A 14,420-nucleotide genomic window follows, 5' to 3' on the forward strand; every position below is an offset into this window, starting at 1 on the left:
AAACAATAGATAAGAGATAAGGTTTCTCATCAATCATTAAAAAAAAAAAAACGATATAAGGTTTATTATCGATTTTGAATTAAAATAGATAATTCTAATGGCCAGGATAGAATTCTAGACAATCAAAAGTCAAAACCCTTGTTTGTGTTTTTGCTCTGATCTTACCTTTTCTTGGAGACAAGAAATGATTTCGTGACATCTACTACAACTTGAAATGCTTAGTGTGTGCATAACCAATGAGAGTTGAATCTGTTAATCTCTTCATTAAAAAGTGTTAGTCATTAACAAAAGTCAAAAGCCCTTGTTTGTGTTTTTGCTTCGATCTTAGCTTATCTTGGAGACGAGAAATGATTTCATGACATCTGCTACAACTTGAAATGCCTAGCATGTAAGTAACCAATGAGAGTTGAATCTGTTAATCTCTTTTTCATGAAAAGGTGTTGGTCATTAACAACAGTCAATTCAGTTTTTTTTTCATTTTTTTTTGGAGCAAGTGAGTTGATATTACGGGGAAAAATATTACTATTTATGTACACCAGATGGGTGCAAATCCAAGACCTCTCCATGGGAATTTGAGTTGTTAACTACTTAACTAACCTATCATTGGTAGTTTTCTTCCATTTTACGTAGATGCACCCGTATACGAAGGAAAAGATCCATATTCCATCTCAACAATCCAATGGATCTGGTCTGCTGGTCCTGAATGGACACTCCAAACTGCTATGGGTAGTATCGTAAATCCAATCCAAATAAGTGAAGAACTAAAATCTAAAACCCTCATTCCTGTTTCTATGTTTCCACTTTCCACTTGACAGTTGTGGAAACTGGAAACCCATTTGCCGTTCCCAACCATTCCGCTCTTGGTTTCCGTCACGATCTTACAGGTTACAGCTAGCTAAGCCTGTTGGAAGCGAAGCTAAGCTGGGAGCCTGTGAAAGAATTAATTAATTAATCGAAAACGGTATGAGATTAAGATCTTAAGGGCTATAAGATCCTAGAGTGAGCTTCCAACTTCCGTCTATCTCCGCCGTTGTTTCTCCATTTCAGAAGCCAGCAACTCCCGCTCCCTCCCTCATGGACCCACCGGCTGCTTCACTACCGGCGGTGGCGTCCGCCACCCATCTAGCCTACCCTGACTCGGTGGAATCGTCTCCACGGTCTCGTAATATTGACTCCTGGGACGATTCTCTACCTCAGATCCCCGGCGGCGCTAAACTCCGTCTCATGTGTAGCTATGGAGGTCACATCGTTCCTCGACCCCACGACAAGTCCCTCTGCTACCTCGGCGGCGAAACCCGTATCGTGGTGGTGGAACGCCACTCCAGCCTTGTAGAACTCTCCGATCGGCTCTCTCGCAGTCTCCTCAATGGACGCCCCTTTACCCTCAAGTACCAACTCCCTAATGAGGATCTCGACTCTCTCATCTCCGTCACCACAGACGAAGATCTCGAGAACATGATTGAAGAATACGATCGCACCACCGCTTCCTCTCTGAAATCCTCTCGCCTCCGCGTCTTTCTCTTCCTTACCAAGCCCGAAACGGCCGCCTCGGTCGGATCTCTCCTTACCGATGCCAAAGCGGAAAACTGGTTCTTGGATGCTCTAAACGGCGCTGGTATTCTCCCAAGAGGGATTTCTGCTGAAGCTTCCATTAATTGCTTATTAGGTCTGAACCATGTCATCGATCCTTCTACTGATGGAGAGGCTCAATCTGATTCTCTTGGTAGCAATAACAAGCAGGTCAATAAATCTGGGCAAGATGTTCAATCGGTTTCGGATTCTCCGATGATGGAGACCAATTCATCTTTTGGTTCAACATCGTCTTCGCCTTCGATGTCCAATTTGCCACCGATTCGAGTTCATGTTGAGGATGGTGGTCGCTTGCACGATCACAAGGTTGGACTAGAGGAACATTTCTCGCATCTGAACGTCGCTGCTCCACACAAGCAAGAGGAGGGTGTTGTTCCCATGGCTTCTCCTCAACCAGTTCCAACCACGGGCACCCCTGCTGCTAAGGTTAACCCTACCACTGTTGCTAGTGAAAACTACAGCCGGGTTTTCTCGGACGATGAGCGATCGGACCATGGAGCCCCTACTGGTTTTCAGAAGCCGCCGCAGCCGCAATTGCAACAGAGGACTATGGGGGTTGATTTACCTTCACCAGATGCGGCTGCAAGGTATCTTCAATCTTTCTGAATCTTCTATTGTTAGTTCTTATGATTACCAATTTTCTTTTCACCATTATAGGGGATTGGGGTGTCAGATTAGAAAATTGAGACTAGTTTCAGTTGATTAGTACACTCTGAATTGTTTAAGAAATATTGCAGAGATGCCAATTCTAGGCTGAAACCAGTGTTCTATCAAGACCCAGTGGCACCTGCAGCTGCCGCTAGAGACAACAGGGTCCCTGCTATCCCTGTTGATCCGAAAGCTAACATGGCTGATCCAAGCTATCGGATCCAGATGCAACAACACCAACAACTTCAAGATGCTGGGTACGTCTTACCTTCACAATTAGATACACACCAGCAGCAGCAATTCATTCCCGCAGGTACACATTACATCCACCATCACGCCACAGGACCAGTGCCCATCTCTTCATACTATGCAATGTATCCTTCAGCCCAGCACCCGCAGCAAATCCCTCATCAACTGGATCAGCAATACCAAATGTATTTCCTACCAGTTAGGCAAACACAAGCTTACAACATGCCTGTTCAATCCCATGTAGGCGACACTCCAACCGTTCCATCTAGTCGACCCCCAACAATGCCCAACCCTGCCATCATCACTTCTGCTGCAGCAGCTTTCAAAGAACCCAGTGGGCCTGTTTATCCCCCTAGGACCGCAACTCCTCCTGCCATACCTGAATCGGCAGCCAATGTCTACAGAACGGCTGCCACAGCAGCTCCATCGCTTATTCACATGCCTTCCGATCAGCATCAGCAGCAGATTTTTGGGTACCAGCCAATGCATCATCATTCGTCACAGTCGATGGCTGTTCCGCCTAACTATGCATATGAGTATGCTGATCCGGCACTCTCGCAGATATACTATACTCAGCCTTCAGCTTCTCCATTGGCTTCTCAGTATCAAACTATGACTGGAGCCGCGGCTGCAGTGGTATCTGAGGCTTCTACACAATTGCCAACAGACAACTCTAAGCAGCAGCTACAGCAGCAGCAACAGCAGCAGCAACAACAGAAGATCAGAACTTCACAACCATTATGAGTCATCCATCACTGATCATCAATGAACGAAAGAAACAATTTGATCAGGTGATGGATAAATTTCTTGGGGTTAAGTGTTGGTTTAATTGTGTTAGAAACTCTTTATCTATCTGGTATAGGAACTTTTTTTTTTTGGTAAACACCTGGTATAGGAACTTAGCACAATAGCACAGGTGACAGGGAATAAGTGGGTCATCAAATTTTTATTTATAGTGTGTTAAGAAACATGAGTGTGATGCTAGACTTGGGAAGAAGCCCTTTTTTTTGTGTGGTTAAAAGCCAGAAAACAGAAGTTGGTCAGATAGGAAATATCAAGATTACATTTCCCCATTAATATATGTATAACAGAGGAGGCTTTGAATCAGATAATTTTGTGTCAGTCTTGGACGAGTTTTTATCTTTTATGTTAGTTTTTGTTTTTTTTAAGAGAATTTCATTGAAACAGGCAAGAAGTTCAGGCTTTGAAGGGGCTTTTATAAATCATCAGGTTTCTGCATAGTTAACTATGCAGAAAAACTCTAGTACTAACCAGGATTCAAAGAGGATTTCAGAAATAGGATGGGGTTCAATGGTGCTGAGTTGAATTTGAACCAAACAATTAATGGGAAACAATAGAAATAGAGGAGCAGGGGGGATTGAATCCTGGGACATAAGGGCTATCAAACCACTTGAGAGTGAGTTTGTTACCACTAGTCACTAGACCACCACTTTGGTGGTTGTGAATCCAAGTTTTTTACATGAAAGAGAGGTCTGGGAATGGATAGCGTGCCCTACCAAATTTAGAAGCCATCGATGCCTCGTTAGAAATGAGAAGATATTACAATGGATTGCATGAGCAGCTAAGGCCGTACCAGCAGAGGAAGTTCTATTGCCAAGTGACAATAATTATAGGTAGTGTATGTTTATGAATATGAATGGCTTCTCCACACCAATGAGCATTGGGAGTGTCTGAATCAGCATCTTAAATGTTGTTTTTATTGTTTTGGTATGAGTACACAACTAGTAAGTCGTAATAGTGTGTACAAAAAATATCTTTTTCTTAGATAGAGATCATGAAGGCATAGAATGAACTGTGACCATCTGTCTCTTAACACCAAACACAAATCCATATCTTTTTCTTGCATAGAAATCATGAAGCCATAGAATGAACTGGGACATATTTGTCTTAAACACTAAAGACAGAGGTTTACGTAGGTAGGGTATGCTGTCCATTCAACAGATTGGATTTATAGACTTGGTTTACGTAGGTAGGGTATGCTGTCCATTCAAATTTTATGTGACATATGCCAGAGATGGTTATTGACAGCGTATGCCTTGATGTGGTTTTTCGAAGATTCACATGTTGTTTTCCAATGGTTGGAGTTAGGTCATTTTTGCAAAATCTTGCGGCAGCAACATCTCTTGGCGTTGTAGTTTGATTTTGGTGAAGTATACATTATTGGAACAATCTTTTGGAAAAATATTTCTATCAAAGATCGCATAGATTGATTAAAAAACATCTTAATATGATAACAATATAAGATAATGATGAACATATCTTCTTTAGGATTTTAGAGACAAGGCGTAGTGGAATCTCATAGATTGATTAAAAACATCTTAATATGATAACAATATAAGATAATGATGAACATATCTTCTTTAGGATTTTAGAGACAAGGCGTAGTGGAATCTCTTATTTAGTTTCCCAAAAAGAACGGACTTGAAATTGATTCTATAATTAACTTAATACTAGATATTCTCATCTAGTTTCCTCCTTATTCACTGGCTTGATGGAATAACTTCTTTAAACAATTGAGAGAATAATGTGCTAATTATTTAGGTTTAGAAGAGAGACCAACATTCTTTATATAGACAAACCTTTTGGATCATCCATCAAGATCTAACGGTCCCTAAAAAAACTTAGCCACATAAAGTCTTTAACCAAAGAGTGGAAATGGGCTAGCTAGTTGAGCACATCACCGATTTGGCCCTCCTTGCTAGGAGATCCACTACAACATTAATCTTCCTAGGAACATGAATGAAAGTACATTCCTCAAAGTAATTACTCATGTGCAATACATCAGAAATCGAAGCACTAATGTCCAAGGGGTGGGGGTGGGGTGGGGGTTTCAGGATGGTGAGGGAAATGTATCGAGTACTGGCAATCTGATTCAACAATGACGCGTTCCACACCCTCTGCATTGCATGTAGTATAGCCTCCTTAAGTGCTTGAGTCTCTGTCATCAATGCTGAAGTAGCACGGCCTGATTGGGAGATTGCCCATATGAGTTCTCCTTTATCGTTCTTCATAAGAAAACCAATGCCCTCTACTTCATATTGAGCATCAAATGTTGCATCTACATTAATCTTAGAGCAGCCAGGGGGTGGTGGGGTCCAAACCTGTTGTTCTAGCCCGGTTTGACTTGCAAAATTAGCTGAATCCATTGATTGATGTTGTGCTTCTAACAACTCCTCTGCAACCCTATATGCATGTTGTGAAATTTGAATGGGGCTCCACTCTTTGTGCTGAAAGATCCACTCGTAACGAGCTGTCCGAAGATTCCACCAAAGGTACATGCATCTACTAATTAATTTCCTCTTTTCTATTCTTGGACCTACCTGGGGTTGCATTAGCATTTGAAGTCAATTGACAATGGATATGGGTTCCATAGTTGTTCTTCCGTAGCCCATAGGACTGCTCAGCCATGCTGCCGGCCGGGCAATATCACATTCAAAGAGGAAGTGTGCAGCATCTTCTTCATCTTTCCCACATCTAATACATGTTGTATCAACTTTAAAATTTTGTCTCCTCATTGCAGCCCCTGTGGGTAGGCGAGTAGTTTCCAAGTAAAACATTTGATTTTTGGGGCTGTTGGGATGGTCCACAAAAATCTCCTGATTGACTCTGGAATGCTCTACCATGGTGCATGGTGTGAAGAAGAAGCTCTATTTACCTGTTGGGCATTTCTTTCATTGGTCAACATGTGATATGCTGCCTTCACCGTCACTTTACCAGTTTTCTCCCCTCTCCAAATTAATTGATCCTCTTGAGAAAACAATTTTAAGGGTATTCTAATAATCGTTGCAAGTTGCAACATCGTTTGTAAGGAATAATTCCTTAATAATATCCTTCTTCTAGGTGCTTGACACGTCAATTAATTGATTAACCCATCGTAGGTTGCAACCAATTGGTTTGGGTGTTTGAATTTTGTATCCAGGATGATCAGGAACCCATTTATTAGACCAAATATCTACTTGCTACCCAGTCTCAATACACAAGTAAGATTGCTTGGAAAGTTGATTCTTACCTTCAGTGAGACCTCTCCATGCCCATGAGTCACTAGGTTTAGCCACTGCTTCTAAGAATTGAATGGGGTAATAAATTGCCTTACATATATAAAATAAAAAATTATTATTATTCTTATTATTATTATTATTCTTTTTTAATTTTCATGTATAAAAATAAAAAAAAAAAAAAGAGAAGAAGAGAAGGTAACTAGAAAAAACTAGACTTACGGAGAGCCGGAAGGAACAAGGAAAGGCAACGCCGCAAAGCGCTGTAGGTCTAAAATTCCAAATTTGTCCTACAAACTCCATTACGTTGAAGCTGATGGAATTTGCAACAGAAAAGCAACTGTGATTCTGTGAAGCTGCAAGTTCTAAAACATAAACTAAGAAGAAGAAGAAGAAGAATAGAGAAGGATACTATGAGTGTAATCCAATCGGATCTTCGATCGGCGCTGCAACTGGCGGCTGCCTATTGTTATCTGCACCCGATTCCGCAGCGGACGAGGTCAGATAACCGCATCGCTGCGTCTGGACTCGCCGGACGTGTGGAATCGCCGGTATTGAGGTTGAGGTCGAGCTTTAGTACGAGTGTGGGCGCGAGAGCCGTTTCTTCTTCCACCTCTTCTTCCTTCGCGGCCGAAGCAACGGCTGTCGAGAAGAAACCCGACACAAAGCCTTCGGTTTGTACGGCCGATGAGCTTCACTATGTGTCTGTTGCCAACGGCGATTGGAGGCTTGCCCTTTGGCGCTACAACCCTCCTCCAAATGTAAATTTTAATTCTGGAAATGATTTCCTACACACTTTCTCTTTCTTTCTCTTTTTTTTTTCCCATCCCTTTCCCTGTTTCTGCTTCTAAAATTTCCATTTTTTACTTGCTATGTGAGTGCAATTTCAGGCTCCTCCAAGGAATCATCCGCTGTTGCTTTTGTCCGGGGTGGGGACCAATGCAATTGGATATGATCTCTCCCCTGGGGTGAGCTACTTCTTTCATGATTTTCTTCGTTCTTTGTGATTCTTCATTTACTTCCCAATTTTTATTTGCACATCAGTTTGTTATTTCACTTGGTTCAACAGAAACAAGAAGAGGTGAGGAAGAAAATGGGGTGGACGAGCTTGTTTGTCCTTATTGCCTTGCTATGATATTTGAAACTCCACATGGACACACTCAGCAATGCTGGGTTGTCTGTTGCCAATAGTCTCCTTTCTAATGACCGCTTGGGTTGTCTGGTTCATTTTATTGTCAGTCTTGATGTTATTATTATCTGTATAATTCCAAGTTTAGCAGTAGATAACAACACATAAATACCCTGCCTTGCTGGATGCTAAGTCAATTTTAGAGGAATCTAGCTACTTCCCATCATGGTCTTTAGTTGCATTTAAGGTCACGCAATGGTATTTCTTTATCCTGAATGCAACTTACCAAATGAAGTGTATTGCGCATTCGAACATGTCGCTTGAATATATCTTTATTTACTTGCATTCATGGTTGGAGAATTCGGATTCAACCCAGGCCCAAACCAAAATATTTCGGATTTCAATTGGTGGTCTGATGACTCTAATCATCATTTTGGACATCAACTTCAAGGAACTTTAATTAAGCACCTAGAAGCATATATAAACCTTTAGATTGTAAAATGCATGCACAAAATTGTAGTTTGCATTCAGACTTTGGACCTTAGGAGGGTACTATATGCTCTTTGTTTTGGTATCCTTTCTCTTATATGATGTATTCTACATACACTTTATTAATATAGAACACAATATTCTATAGAAGTAACTGTAACACATAATTAGAATGAAGAAAAACCATTAATATTAGACCAGCGTTAAGGTGTCATCATAGATGATTAACAGGAAATTCTATTTTGAAGCATTAGATTGCGAGGGGAAAAAATTGTGCATATTGGTGGTGTAGCTTTCAAACCTATTACATACGGTGGCCATCACATCCTTTGCCTGAAGAATCTACAGGCATATAGGTGAAAATTTGAAAAAAATTTAGCTAAAAAATGTTTCAAATCTACCAAAATGTTGAAGTGGCTGCTTCATAGTTGACCTCCAAATCTGATTCATTGCCAAGTAAAGTCTTTTGCCAAATATTGATGTCCTATATGTAGTTTTGGAGTTCTCAGCTGAAGACGCAGAATGGGACAGAAGCTTGAAATTATACCAAAATTAATTTCACTGAAATTCTGCTGGAACGACCAAATCACAAATTTTGGAAATTTTTTTTGGTCGAAATCAGTAAGCTTTTCAAATCTTGTTAATACCAAGGCTTTTCAAAAATGAAATGTTATGCGAACTCCTAGTCCTTTCAACCAAAATATGGCATCGTGCTTCTATTTCTGCTATTCCCCAACACTTCATGGTCCCCTTGCAACCACCAGAGAAATGCATGCCAATATATTCTCCCCTTGTGTGATCTGAATGCAAACAAGGTGACCTGGTCTCACTTTAAGTACTAGAACATGTGAAAAATAAATGCACGAATGTTGGTTTCAGATGTTCAGCTAGTTCGGGATAAAGGATAGCTGTGCCATTAATTGAGAGCTACCTCACAAGTGACTCAACCCCAGAATAGGATCTTAGATACAACTAGATCAGTCACAACTATCAATCTCAGCAACAGTATATGTAACAGCTACCAGCAGTGAGTAAACAATAGGGGTAGCTACCTGAGACATTGCATAACAATATTTTGACAAAGTTTTAAAAATACCCTAGCCCCAGAAGAAACAGACAGAAGCCTAACAAGGCCTGTCACAGGGCATAAACTGGGATTGAACCCAGAATTTTGGAGTATAGACATTGTAACAACAGTTAAGCACTTGGTGGGCAAACTCCTATCGACTTGAGGTCCTCTTGAGGTGATTGAGTACTCCAGATATCAGGTAAAACTGCTGGCCTTGGTAAGTTATTGGTGGTTGGTCTTACAGAATGCTGTGTATATCTTTATTGGAGCCACTCCATGGTCAGCAGTAGATCTTTGTTGGATTCATGATATGGAGGCTTCTCCATTTTGTGAAATACCTTGATAGTCATAAACTTATCTTGTTTACTAGGTAGTTTCTTATTACTCATTTAACTTTCCTAATTCCTATTATATCATTAGCCAGCAGTAGTACTTACAGGTCTATTGCTGGCTCTGTCTCATTCTCAACTTTCTCCTTCTCCCTCTCACAGTTTGATCTTCCTTCGTCCTGTTCTGGTTTGCTGAGTGTTAGTTGCTCTGAGTTACAGACCTGGTATGGTGAGCACAAAACCAAAGTAGAAACAAGAGAACAGAATTGGTAACAATCTCGAGTATTATGCATCAGATGACTCAATGGCCTTGAAATCTCTGGTACAGGGAATGTCTGGATGATGTTTGGTCCTTCAAAACATGGGCAGCAACTGATGGCCGGACAGCGAGATCGATGGCCATAAAATCTGAGTGCAAGAGGAATATTGTTCTTTTCTATCACTAATGTTGCAGCAGTAGAAATAGGCACTCAGTTGAATGATAGAATCTTGGCAGCAACTCGTAGATATTGGTTGTCTCAGATGTGCAAAGGACTAATTCAGAACATGTAAACCAGAAAGAGTGTCAGTTGGGAGATGATGGGGGTGAAGGCTATAGTCTTTCTCAGACTAGCGTATCCCACCCAATGCCTCTCACCTTACTGCATCTCATAGGGATCTCTTGCACAAAGCAGAACTCACAAAGCAGAACTCCCTACATTCACTAACTTTAAATTTGAGCCTTAAAGTCTGTGGGCCTTATAATTAGATAACTTTCTGAATTGCACAAAATATTATTAAGTTAGAAAAAGAGTAAGGAATCTATGAGTTCCTTGTTTAATAGCATAGATGAAAACAGAAACAAATCCCTACCTTACTAGTATTTGCCTGAATCAAAATCAGTAGAAAATGACTGACAAAATATAAACTAGATGAACCCCCCCCACCCACCCACCCAAAAAAAAAAAAAAAAAAAAAAAAAAAGAAAGAAAAAAAGAAACTTATTGACAAATTGGGCAATATAGGATAGAAATTCACTACTTGATATCTCCAATGGGAACTTCAAGATTTTCTAAAAAGCATTCCCACGCTAACAATACCACTGTGACACTATTCATGCGAACAATACCATGTAAATATCAAATGAACAGTTTTTCTTGATTTCCTTTTTTTGTCCTCCCCTCTCCGTGCTTCTATCTGCATCAGCCACTGGTTCATAACTAAGATCTATGCTTTTGACCCGAATAGAAGGTACTAAAGGTAAATAAAGTTCAACTTGATACTACCAAGTAGAAGCTTCACCTTAGCGCATGTTACAAAATAGAAATTTAACAATATAGACTAATTAAATCAGTAAAGAAATATCCTTTCTCTCTCTATCTTCAGTAGGTCCCACAGAATCTCAAAGTTTTCTTGGACTTCCTTCTTTTTGTAGGGTCTATTGGCCCATGCCACTGTTCTACATAAACAGTAACATGGTCAATATTTTGGTCCTTCTCTTCTTCATGGTTCAATCTACATCAACTTGCACCTTTTCTTTCAAAAAAGGCTGACCCAAGCTTGTTATAGTTAAGGGCAACTTGTGCTTGGTACACATCCAGTTTCAGACTGAATAAATATTCTGGTAGCTCATAGATTTTTGGAATGTAGTCTTTGAGGTGTGGAGCTTTCTCTTCAAAGAACTAAGCTGGCATGATGAACTTGACTTGATCACTTTTGTGTTCATAATCTTCTTTTGCACTATATTTTCTACACCCTTTTCAACCTTCTCCGTGGTGCTAACTCCTTGGAGTCTTCTTCCTTGCGGTCCACAGAAGTTGTTGCTTCAACTGTTTTATCAAGTACTTTAGTCTCACTTCATTGTCCATCATTACAACCTTGTTGTTTTCAAAGTTTTCAGCAGAAGTCTTGACTGTAGGTAAATCAAGGATTGGCTTTTCTTCGTTGTGACTAGTGGCTAGAATACTTCCAACATTGACCTTGACTTTGGTTCTGGTGGTTTGAGAACAGGTCTCTTCTCCAAAGAAGGGGCTATATATGATAATGGAAGGCCCCAAGGTTGCTGCATTATTGCCATCATTTATCCAGTTGATCCATTTGCTCATTCAGTCGCATCAACACCCTACAAACATAATCATAACCCTCAGGACTTAATTCAGAGCTTGCCTTGTTTGGCTCACCTTGTTTGGCTCAAATAATACAAAGTTCAATAAACTATCCTACTGGAAGCATTAATATAGTGCCGAAAAGCATTAGGTCTAAGCAGTAGTTCGAACAGATATAGGAAGCTAATTCTGATGGCTGGTTATGGAATTACAAAAACTTCTTATTTAAAAAGTATAGCCATTGGATCAGGCTATACTCAGAGTCAGAGGCTGGACAATGGACAACAGATTACCAGATGATAGCCTGAAGAATACTCCCATATAACTCCAAAAACTAGGTGCTGCAGGGAGTTTGGAGCCTTCTAATCACCAGCTTCTTAGAGAAATGGATGGACCAGGCCTTAGCGTATAAACCAAGGAAGAAAATTTGACTGAAATAGGAATTTTGACCTTGCAAAAGGCCAAAATTTTGATGTTTCGGTCGAAACTGGACATTTTTTTTGGGAAATTGAAACTTCAATTTCGGGCCTCATATGGACTCAAAATGATTTGGATTCTTGCATACTACCTATTTCAAGTATAGTAAACACAATGGAACTAGTATTTTGCCCAAAAAAAAAAACATTGAAAATTTATTATTCAAGTATACTAACAAATGACTGGTTCCGACAAGTGTAAACTGTATTGCATACAGGCATAGAATCATCAGCATATATGAATTATTTGGTAGAATGATACATACACAACAAGTCAACAAAATAAAATGACTGACTAGATCAAGTGATGGTGTCTCACATATATTAAGTTGAAGCCTATATATCATATATACATAAAATAAAAATATATAATTTTAGAAAATAATTATTAAAATTATAAAATAAAAAAATGGTAGAAAATAATAAAAATATAAGTTTAACAAAACACAATCATAGATCATAGTCCTGGGCTAAACATATATTAATTTCAAGGCAATACAAGATCATTTAAAGCATGAACAAAACAAAAATAAAAAAAGGGGAAGTTTGGAACTGTTGGGTATGGCTCATGCTTCACATTCTATTGTTGTCAGAGTTTCCTTTGTAGCTGTTGTAGCTTAGGAGGTGTTTGGAGACGAAAAATGAGCAAAAGAGGTGTTTGAAGGCAAAGGAGTCATGGAAATTAGGTGAAAATGGAATAGAAATCAACAAAAACTAAGGAAAAACTCGAAATGGTCGAAATTTCAGTTGAAACCTCCAAAATGGTCGAAATCTCTGAAATTTCGGTCGAAATTTGACACTTTTCCGAAATAAATGGAATTTCGTTTTTTGAAAAATGCAGACATTTCGACAGAAATTTCGACAATTTCAGTTGAATTTTCTTCTATGGTATAAACAACAACTCAAATATCACACAGGGACATATGATTATCTGTCATAGGTCGCGACAGCACAGGTTGCAGGTTTATAGAGAATAAACCAAAGAAGAAATGAAAAATATAGCAACAGCCAACAGGTAAGAAGGGACAGGGAAGAGAAGGTTCTCTGACCCATGGTTTTTGTACCATAACTCTTTCCGAGAGCAACTGATTCTCTCAGAAAGCTGAATCACTCAACAGCCAACAGGTAAGAACGGACAGGGAAGAGAAGGTTCTCTGACCCATGGTTTTGTACCATAACTCTTTCCGAGGGCAACTAATTCTCTCAGAAAGCTGAATCACTCAAGCATAAACCTCTTCTCTTTCTTCAAATTGTTAGGAAGAGACTATAATGTCTCGATTGCATATAGCTACTGCTGCTACTCAGAAAAATAGCAAGTGTCCTATGAAACATTATTGAGACTTGTACAAAAAGCCAACTAAAATATCAGAATTTAACCAAAACAGAAGGTTCTAAGATAAATAAAACCCTTGCTAGTAAGTAATAACTACTAATATAGTCTCCAGTTCGGTAATCAAGCATGATTATGAAAATAGAAACTTAAATAAATCAGCCATAGAATCTCACTTCTCTTACTATCTTCAGTGAACCTACAGAATCTCAGTATTTCTTGGACTTCTTTCTCCATGCAACATCCATGATCGGCACCTCTGTTCACAAGAACAGTATCATGAACATAGTTTTGGTCATTTTCTTCTTTAATCTACAACTTACTTCACCTGGATACGAGAAGAATCTGTCGATGAATGATGAACCACCATGTGACCCACCCTATGATAATGTTGGGAAATGAATTAGAATATCATCACAGCCATCCTCATAGTCACCGTATTTCCAAATGCTGAACTGATGAAGGATGGTCCACCACCATATCCAACAGCTGACTGATGCTTTTGAAGCAATTATCAATGTGATGTGCTGGTGGGCTTCTATCCTTTGAAGGACGGTGCCTGGTGATCTCCAGATCCTTCACTTTCACCCAGGCTTTCTGTGTACTGGACTAGCTCGATATGTACATCCCCTGCCCAGCTGCCTCCTCAGGTCTGAACTGCATGTGTGGATCTCATGTGTAACCCCTATGTATGGGCCTCATGATCCTCATCCTGCATTACATGACTAAACTGAGTCCTTCCAAGGCCCTAGAATTTGAATTCTGGTAGGACTGGTTGATGCTTGAATTGTGTTGGGTACGACATTTGGAGGCCTATTCTAGTTTCATCTTTTCCTCTGTTTTCCTTTTTTATTTGTAGTCTCACCAATATGCAGTCATTCATTATGTGTAGTGACTTAACTGTTTTGTACTAGCTGTTTTTGGGGTTTGCCACAGGACTGGATTGACAGAGAATGTTCGAATTTTGTCATGTATGCATTTCTAGGTCTAGTCAAAATTTCAACTGAGAAA

The 14,420-nt window shown here is 39.8% G+C and overlaps 3 protein-coding genes across 4 annotated transcripts in view; 2 read left to right on the forward strand and 1 right to left on the reverse strand.

Annotated features, from left to right (window-relative positions):
• The first annotated feature begins 805 nt into the window (after positions 1-805).
• On the forward strand, positions 806-3,609 carry LOC149024653 (uncharacterized). Its single transcript, XM_089144878.1, has 2 exons — positions 806-2,177; positions 2,328-3,609. The coding sequence occupies exons 1-2, from the start codon at positions 1,075-1,077 to the stop codon at positions 3,229-3,231; spliced, it is 2,007 nt and encodes a 668-aa protein (XP_089001004.1). The 5' UTR covers positions 806-1,074; the 3' UTR covers positions 3,232-3,609.
• A 1,559-nt stretch (positions 3,610-5,168) lies between these two features.
• LOC149024654 (uncharacterized) lies at positions 5,169-5,916 on the reverse strand. Its single transcript, XM_089143511.1, has 2 exons — positions 5,829-5,916; positions 5,169-5,758 (listed from the first exon to the last, which is right to left on the reverse strand). Exons 1-2 carry the CDS (start codon positions 5,914-5,916, stop codon positions 5,169-5,171), a joined length of 678 nt encoding a protein of 225 aa, XP_088999637.1.
• A 798-nt stretch (positions 5,917-6,714) lies between these two features.
• Positions 6,715-14,420, forward strand: part of LOC149024655 (alpha/beta hydrolase family protein) — a 29,871-nt gene continuing 22,165 nt past the window's right edge. For both annotated transcript variants that reach the window (XM_089144880.1, XM_089144879.1), the window contains exons 1-2: positions 6,715-7,264; positions 7,394-7,471. In XM_089144880.1, coding sequence (XP_089001006.1) covers positions 6,917-7,264; positions 7,394-7,471 — 426 coding nt within the window. In that variant the 5' untranslated portion in view covers positions 6,715-6,916. The remainder of the gene's footprint in view (positions 7,265-7,393; positions 7,472-14,420) is intronic.

This window comes from Hakea prostrata, chromosome 2, assembly GCF_041222555.1.
Source record: "Hakea prostrata isolate BN-2017 chromosome 2, UWA_Hpros_2, whole genome shotgun sequence".
Classification (NCBI taxonomy): Eukaryota; Viridiplantae; Streptophyta; class Magnoliopsida; order Proteales; family Proteaceae; genus Hakea; species Hakea prostrata.